The 9,427-nt window shown below is 36.1% G+C and overlaps 1 protein-coding gene across 5 annotated transcripts in view; it reads left to right on the forward strand.

Moving 5' to 3' along the window:
• Positions 1–6,693, forward strand: part of prkd1 (protein kinase D1) — a 48,992-nt gene extending 42,299 nt beyond the window's left edge. For all 5 annotated transcript variants that reach the window (XM_056767644.1, XM_056767648.1, XM_056767646.1 and 2 more), the window contains 8 exons: positions 1,324–1,376; positions 1,991–2,063; positions 2,246–2,352; positions 2,453–2,614; positions 2,729–2,827; positions 3,486–3,753; positions 5,356–5,441; positions 5,666–6,693. In XM_056767644.1, coding sequence (XP_056623622.1) covers positions 1,324–1,376; positions 1,991–2,063; positions 2,246–2,352; positions 2,453–2,614; positions 2,729–2,827; positions 3,486–3,753; positions 5,356–5,441; positions 5,666–5,884 — 1,067 coding nt within the window. In that variant the 3' untranslated portion in view covers positions 5,885–6,693. The remainder of the gene's footprint in view (positions 1–1,323; positions 1,377–1,990; positions 2,064–2,245; positions 2,353–2,452; positions 2,615–2,728; positions 2,828–3,485; positions 3,754–5,355; positions 5,442–5,665) is intronic.
• The last annotated feature ends 2,734 nt before the right edge of the window (positions 6,694–9,427 follow it).

Raw genomic sequence — 9,427 nt, forward strand, 5'->3', positions numbered from 1 at the left:
TTAGCAGGATCTAACGGTGAGGTTGTGAATTGCAACCAACGGCTCCACCCCTCCCCATCCTTTTCAAAGCACTACGGCGGTTCACACAGGGCTCAGTAAAGTTGTCACGTTTTTGCTTCTTAATAGTCTCAGCGTCAATCCCACGGACTGTTGAATAAACATTTGATGCACTTTTCTGGAAAACCATTCAGCACGTTTGAAGTCGTCATCTGATTGGTTGAATTTTACAGGATTTTCGCGAGATGTGCATGTCGTGTTCTTTAACCGTAGCCCGTTCCGTATACAGGACACCTAAGTTTGCATCAATATTGTGCACGTAATTTCTAATCAAATCATGACAAACTATATATCATTGGAAAGGTCTAAGACTCTAGAATACAAATTTCTTTGGTGTTTTTTTAAATAATTTATGTAAGGAGAGTAATTGATTCTTTTTTATAAAGAGCGTGCCTAGATTTTTTGTTATCCTTTTGCGACCCGTATTTTTTTAATTTATTTTTTTAATAAAAGAAAAACCAACTTTTTTTTATTTATTTTTTTAGAATAAATGACAAACATACCTTTCATTTTTTTGTTGCAATAATCAGCTACTTTTCTTTTTTCAAACGAGACCAGCCGTAAGTCTGTATTCCAAAGAATTCATGAGTTACCGCCATTTTAGTTCTAACATGCGACCTGCGGTGTATGTAGATACAAACAGCTAATATTAAGGTAATAAAAACATAACGCTTTATTATGTAAGGTCTTTATACACCTCTGAAGACAGTTATGTAAATTATACTTCATTTCTGTCAGTAGATCGTACTAAATATTACACACTGGACCTTCAATGCAGTAGCTAACATGAACTAACAACGAACAATACTTTGACTGCATTAATTAAAGAGGTCACTGTAAACATTAGTCAATGCACAGAAAATTAACATGAACAGTTGTATTGGGATTAATGAACATTAATAAAGATGAATAAATGCTGAAAAATTATAATGCTCATTGTTAGTTAAAGCATGGACTAATGTTAACAAATACAACATTATTGTAAAGTGTTACCAATATTTGATGTAGGCTATAGTATTTTGGTGGCTTTATCAAGACAGGCACATGAGAAACTTTTCACAACATCAATATTGTAGGTTAAATATCAAATGTGGTTTAGAGTTTTCTTTGCCAAGTTTTTAAAATGTAATGTTTATATCCAAACATGTATTCCAGTAGTTCAAATTTGTTCAGGTAGATGAAATTAGCAAAGGTGTAAATATGTGGATATAGCATTTGATATGAATACGCTTTAATGAGTCACACTTCTGTTTTATTAACCAACAGAGGAGGTCTCCATTAGCATCTCTGTATCCAACTGCCAGATCCAAGAGAACGTGGTAAACATCTATGCAATTTGATTATAAGATTTATATATATATATATATATATATATATAGTTCACGAATAAATGTGTCCTAAGGTGTGACAGCAAAACATCAGAAAAAACCTAACAATGAAGATAAATCTCTTTTATGCCCTTTTATATTATCGGCTAGATATAAATATTAATAATATAAAATAATATATTATTAGCAGCTTGTTTTCTAAATTTTTGCTGTGACACCATACATACAACAGTATATTTGTCAACTACTCATATATATTTCCTTATCTTTATTGTTACAATATTTTACATGTTAGCTCTTACTGATCCTACCTGCTTGCCTATACCTGCAGCCTTGAGTTTCAACGTGATATAAACACACAATGCCTCTATTGGAGATTATTTTGATTACCTGCTCGGCCATGGGGTTGCCATGGTTACCAGAGTCTTTCTGACACAGTCCTAGTGAGATGTGGAAATAGCTCCTTAGGCTTCTGCACTGAAATCAGGCATTGTTACAGTACATAATAAAAAGACCACATCATCCATGTATCAAGCAATTCTTATGAGCTTACGGAACAGCCCGTATTGGCACAAACACGTACATTTGTTCTGTTTTTCTTACAGGATATTAGCACAGTGTATCAGATATTCCCTGATGAAGTACTTGGATCGGGGCAATTTGGCATTGTCTACGGAGGTAATGTAGCAGACTATTTACAGCAAGTTTTTTCACATGCAGACCGGGCGAGGAAATGTGTTTGGAATGGTTGAATGTATAATGCTTATTTTAACGTATTGATATAGTATGTTTCAATATAAGGTTCTTTTGACCGTACAATCATTAAATAAATGAATATAGATATTTCTGATATGTTGCAGGGAAACACAGAAAAACAGGCAGAGACGTTGCCATCAAGATCATAGATAAACTGCGTTTCCCTACCAAGCAGGAGAGTCAACTGCGCAACGAGGTTGCCATTCTTCAGGTAAACACACAATAGCTACACAATAAAAATATTATTATGATCCTTAAGAGAGGGATTTATTTTGCATACTAAATGCAGACATCACATCCATCTCTTGCAGAACCTCCACCATCCTGGAATTGTCAACCTCGAGTGCATGTTTGAGACACCGGAGCGTGTCTTTGTTGTCATGGAAAAGCTCCATGGCGACATGTTAGAGATGATACTGTCAAGTGAGAAGGGGAGGCTGCCAGAACGCATCACCAAATTTCTTGTTACGCAGGTACGTCTCGCAGGCTCTGCGTCTTGGCAAGCACAGCTATAAAGTCAGATCGGGTGTATACATAATAAAGAAATTGTAAAGTTGTAATTCACGTGTTACATTTTACGTTTCTAGATTCTCGTGGCACTCCGCCACCTTCACTTCAAAAACATCGTTCACTGTGACCTGAAGCCCGAGAATGTTTTGTTAGCCTCAGCTGACTCTTTTCCACAAGTGAGTAAAAACCCAACAAAAAGAGACGCGGCGACAAAAGAAAGGAAATATGTGAATGAAGAGAGGCCACACCAAAATTAACATAAATGGATCTGTTTTTGTAGATGCACAAGAATAAAAGATGGTAATTATAGCGTTCTGGTGGCGCGCTGAAGGCAAAGGGTTGTGTGTGTCTCTACATTCTAATGAAAGATTTCTAAATTATCCTCCCATTGTTTCTCACGCCTGCCGAGAGAGATGTCTTTGGACGCTCTCGAGCAGAAGGATGACTCACTGTTTGAGACAAACATTTTGGAAGAATGTTAAACAAATCACTGCGTGTCATTTACAAATATTTCCCAGAAAGGATGCAGAGGTTAAGGCAGAACTTCAGTCACGTTTCTTACGCGCTCAGGGGCTTGTTGCTGTTCTTGAGCAAATGTTTAAAAGGTAGAAATGTAGATCAGCAGGAGATACATTGTAACCACATCCAACTGGGTGATAATTTCACTTGACTTTCGTTCAGACCTTGACAACTAATTATTACGGCGTCTGTGGTGTTAAAAGCTAGCAAGAGGAAAAGCATGTTATTGCGTCTCAGTCCTAGTCGAGTTAAATAGCCAGTTTCTCCAGGTGTCTGGTTTTTGAAATGCCCATTGTTCATCTGTGTGACTTGCAGGTGAAGCTGTGCGATTTCGGTTTTGCACGCATTATTGGCGAGAAGTCTTTCAGGCGTTCAGTAGTTGGCACGCCTGCGTATCTCGCCCCGGAGGTGCTTCGCAACAAGGGCTATAACCGCTCGCTGGACATGTGGTCTGTGGGTGTCATCATCTATGTTAGTCTCAGTGGAACTTTCCCCTTTAATGAGGATGAAGACATCCACGACCAAATTCAGAATGCTGCTTTCATGTACCCACCCAACCCGTGGAAAACAGTGACCCCAGAAGGTAGGTTTTGGGTTAAACTGAGATATTTTGTAAGCTTTAATACACTGTGTAATTCACATAGGGCACAGAAAACAAAGAATGTGTATAGGTCAGGATTTATTGAAGCCAGACTTTCATTGCAAGGCAAATGAGAGGTAGAATTGCATTAAAGCCACATAATTTACCCTCTCTTATTTTATTCCAAACCTGTATTACTTTCTTTCTTCGGCTTAACACTAAGAAGATATTTTGAAGAACATACGTATTCAAACAACATAGACGCCCATTGACTTTCACAGTATGGACACTAAAAAGTAATCGGGTGTTGAATGACATGAGTATAAATACATGACGACAGAATCATGACTGATTTATGCCATCATGACACATACTTCTGGCCAAATAGTTTATATCCACACTTTTAGTCTAGTTAAGGGTAGCTTGCTTAGTTTTTGAAGTCTCTTCATCCTTCTTTGAATACTGTACACGCCTCTTAATATTCATATTTGAAGTCCGGTGTTTGTAATTATCTCTGCCCTGTGACTACACAGAGATGACCTTAACCCGCCAAACATCCTTTTTTACTTGGCTCATGAAAATATAGTCCGCATTAAGGTTAAGGTCTGAGATTGTGGCGTAGAATAGGTTATATTTACGTGCAAGTCATATGCAATCTGTATGAAAAGTAATGACCATCATCTCATTATCTTAAGTAGATTTTTGATGGCATCACCTTTGACCCTGTTTATTTGCTAAGGTCTTCTTTCTTCCTCATTAAAATATTTCGAAAACCAGAGCATGTTTTATCTAAGAACACGGGCAGCTTGAACAAATTAATCGCATACTTTTATTTATTTATATAGTTTAGTTGCTATCAAGTATAGCATATTTTTAACAATTACATTCTGTTTTTAAAAAGGTTTTAATTGAATTTGGATTTGGTGTAGTGAAGTAATTAAGTTCCATGATAGTGTGCAAGACTCAAAAAGTGCTTTTGATAAATGTATTGAGAAATTACAGAATAAATTAAGTTTGTAACTACGTTTCATAGCAACAAATATTTTGTCCCATATATACAATTTTATATGATATAATATAATTCATTAATTGTGTGTGTATTTATGTATATATTTCTATAAAATTGCTCTGTTTTATTAATAATTAGAAATAATAATGTACCCTTGAATAATTAGTACATTGTCCTTATGCAACATGTATTCTCGTTCAGGATTCTTTTCAAAATTCAAACTTGAAAGAAAATCTTCAATTAAATGAAGAACTCGTAGTCGTCTTTGCGTGACTACCCCAATATGTTAATGCAGAAGAAAGAACTGAAAGAGACATAAAGGGGAAGCAGAAGATAAAGAGAAGAGAGGCAGAGGGTTAAATAAAGAGATCCTGCTCAATTTTTGTTACGATCCACTCATGTGAGTAATGCCGAACGAGCCCTTAGACTAAAGCACGGGGGCCCCAAGGTTCAGAAACTTTGGAGTGTCTCAGAAATCTCTGACCCCTGAAATAATGTTAACATGATGTTGGTTTTGCTCATTATCCCTCTGGACAGAAAATCCTTAAGGTTTTCCGCCACGGTCTGCTCGCTGACAACCTGTTTTGTTGTTGCAGCAATTGACCTCATTAATAACCTGCTGCAAGTCAAAATGAGGAAGCGTTACAGCGTGGACAAGTCTCTCAGCCATCCCTGGTTACAGGTTAGAAAGATCATTATTTTTATATTCTTTGTCTAAAACTGATGTTACGATATCAACATTACTGTACCATTAACTATCCTGATCCTGGATTACAGTCCTGAGTTTAGCTCCAACCACAATTAAAACCGATTTGCATTTCAAGTAATTGTGTGTTTTAGGGTTGGAGTCAAACTAAGGTTGTCCATGGAATTATTTAGATCACTAAAGATATATCTTTATGACAGGACTACCAGATGTGGCTGGACCTGCGAACTTTGGAGGGCAAAATGAAAGAGCGATATATCACCCACGAAAGTGATGATTTACGCTGGGAGAATTTCGCCGAACAAAATGGCCTTCAGTACCCAGTCCACTTAATCAACCCTCATGCTAATGTACGCGAAGAGGCGGAGTCTGAAGAGGATGTGATGGGCATGCTCAGTGACAGAGTCAGTGTGCTGTAAATTGCTGCCTGTCCCTTTAAGGGCACGATGGAGCTCAAGCCAAACTGTTTACAGATAAATCAACACTTCAACTAACTGCCTTGACAATTCCAAACGAAAGTACTTGTTAACACAATTTTAACACTACACTATAGATTAAGCACAAATTTCACTAAACTCGCAGTGCCTGAACCACACAAGCCAAAATAGCCATATTTTGTGGAACAAACAATCACAATCAAGCTTATAAAAAGACATAACCAAACACAACTACACTCAGACTTTATATTTAACTTTTGCAGGCTTGTTATTTTGTTCATTACTATTGTCTGGTTTCGGAGCTTTAGAATAAAATTCTGAGTATGTTATTTGACATTACTCAGCAGTTCACAGTGACAAAACACTGTAGCAGCAGTATTGTTTGTACATGATAACTCACTAAAAAGAAAAACACTAACTTATATGGTTAATTTATTCTGCTTTGAAAGTTGGTTAATGCCACTGTAATTTTGTGATGACCATTGCATCAGTGGAAATAACTTGAGAATTGATCAACAGAGAGCGTTTTTAGCTTTCGTGGTATTGTGTTTGTGTGCTTTTGAATGTATGTGTGTATGGGTGAGTGCGTGTATGTGCACTTTGAGGGCTGCTTTTGTTAGGTTCTGTGCAATTCAAGACTGCTGAGCAACATTGTCTGTGCACTAGACGACTTTCCATTTGCTTCTTCAGAGATGGAACAATACAGGTGGTAAGCAAGCCGTATTATGACAGAGTTTCAGTGTTTCCCTTCAAGCGAAGATGTCAAAGGTAAAACTCCTCTCTGTAAAATTATTTACTCACCAGCAGCTCTGTATAAAAAGGCTGATTAAATGTTTTTACCAAAATGTGTCTCTGTTTTGGTACTTGTTTAATTATGGGCTGGAATGTGTGCAAGCCGCAGGCTGGTGTTTTGGAAAGTGCAGAGGTGAGTATTGAAGGGACAGGCGGGGTATGCACATACTGTACATGTACTTTGAACTGAATGTCTCTGTATTTTTGGCATTCTGCTTGTTTATGGTCATATCCAGTGCAGGTTTTCTGGCGTCTGGCCCCCTGAAGAGGAGTTCCTAATCAACAGATGGCGCTATATGCTTATGCAGTGTTAAAGCCTAATAGTTGGGTTGGTGGGACAATCCAAACGCCTCTCTAATAAAACACCGTTTGCAGAAGGCTAGAAGAGATTAACGTTCTTAACCAAAACAGTGACGCTGTTTTGGAACATTTTGCATATTTAGGTTGTATTATTATGAGTATCATGAAGGAGACTTTCAAAAGAATAGGAGGTCTAAATAATTGATTTGCGAAATCATTTGCTAACATTTTATATTGGTAATAACAATAACGTAGTAAAATATAACAATACAGTTTATAAATATTTTTAACCCCTGGTTGTGTTTTAGCTGATCCTTTAACACATTTGTCACGACAACGTGAAAACACGTTGTGACATTTAGCTTATACAATTACACGCTTGTTCTCCATCACTTTCCCTGCTTCATTTGCAAATATTCCATTCTGAAACACCAGCCGGTCTTTATGAATCATTTGCACAACGCCATTAGCCTATTCCTGGACAAGATGACGAGCTCATACTGAAAGAAAGGGACAAATCTTACAGATGGGCTGTCTATCGAGTTACGCATGATTTGAGTCTGTTTTCTCTCCTCCAAACTCCTCCCCACAATAGATGGAGAATACGGCCAGCAGTGCAGGTGTTACTCTTGACCGACAACCACTTAAATCATAACAATAAAAAAAGAAAAGTTTTACACGGAAAAGCGGTGGTATCTTTATAAACCCAAATTTAATTATTGTTACAGCAACAACAACAACAATAATAATAATAATAAATGTAACGGATCATTATCATTCATTTATTATCAATAATTTTCATTATCATGTTATTATTGTCTTTGTCATTTTAAATGATCTGATATTATTATTATATTATATTATTATCAGATAATAATATCTGATATTATTATTAATATCAGATACAGTTTACATCCGAGAAATAAAAGCTCTTATACTCACATGACTGTGACTTAACTTTTAATCTAATATAACAATGAAATTGAATAAACAAATGTTCCAGTCTGATGACAAAATGTTCACTCTCGGAAGATATGTAATTACATGTCTTTAAAATAAACTCGCTATAGTAACGCTTTTCCCTTAACAAATGTTAACTAATATGCTTATGCACGAATTTCTCAAACAAATAAATAACCTAATCAAAAGCAAATACATCACAACCAAAAATTTCTGAGACAATCTTCAAAATTATAAATCAAGTAATATCAAAGAAACAAATATATTAAGTCATGCCTTAGTAAATTTCTTATTAACACATTTTCCTTTTTTGCTCCCCGTATAGGCTACGATGTAACTGCTGGAGTTGCACATGTTTCAGAGGGAATGCGTACTTGGAAAATAGTTAGTATGCAAATGAATAATCACAGCTTTGACAGTGAGTAACCATATGTTCTGCAATTGCATATTTTGAAAAAAAGGAGAGAGACAGAGATATATCCTGAAAGGATTGTTGCCGTAGTAACTCCGTTTTTTCTTCATCCTGGCTGCGTTGGCACAGACAATTTCACCAAAAGGAAAACAAATATAATAGTTTCGCACGTCTGAATTATTTGGTTCTGTCAGACAAAACACGCAAATATTTTCCCCGATTCCGTGTTGAGCAACAAACATGAAAGCACACGGTGCAAAAATGAGAAAGATTATTATTTCACGAGTTAAGCAGCTACACTGTTTCCACGTATAGCCCATAGAAGGATTTATGTTTCTTTAAAACAGAAATAAAGGGCAGAATGTAATTATTGTAATGAAACTATTTATTTAACGTGTAGATTTTCAATTTAGTGAGCTATTTATCTATACGTTAACATTTATAATATTAATAATTCCATGTATCTTGAATCAACATGTCAAATTGTGGGACCGACTCAAGCGATTTATCTGGTGGCTGCTGCACGGGAGTTGTGGGCTGCCGCGCGCGCGACAGCTTTCCTATCGATATCAACATGCTGCTCCTTCAACAGAAAAATACACTACAGATGAACCATTCCTGACGTTTTTGTTGTCATTTTTAAATTCTTAAAAGCATAAAGATGCGGCACAAAAATGCTGTTCTAATATAGACAAAATTGTACTGTAATAAGAAATAATGTTTTTCATATTGTAGCCTATCATATAAAATGTCGTTTAGCCTATATTCGTTAGCATTAACACAAATAAGGACAGATTAAAATGCGAATAAATAAATATAGATAAAATTTTCTAAATAGAAAGGGGTATATTATAAAGTAGGCTAGCCTATCTCACATCTCGATATGTAAAATCAGCCTTCGTTTAATTCACATTTGAAGAACATAGGCCACGTCAAATCATAAACAATATTAAAAATGTGAACAGTTTGATTTAATTTTTGCACAGATGGGATTTTATCTCAAAATTACAAAATAGGTGCACAATATTTAAGAAGGGCACTAGAGGACGCTAAAACAGAAA

Source organism: Triplophysa dalaica, chromosome 15 (assembly GCF_015846415.1).
Source record: "Triplophysa dalaica isolate WHDGS20190420 chromosome 15, ASM1584641v1, whole genome shotgun sequence".
NCBI lineage: Eukaryota > Metazoa > Chordata > Actinopteri > Cypriniformes > Nemacheilidae > Triplophysa > Triplophysa dalaica.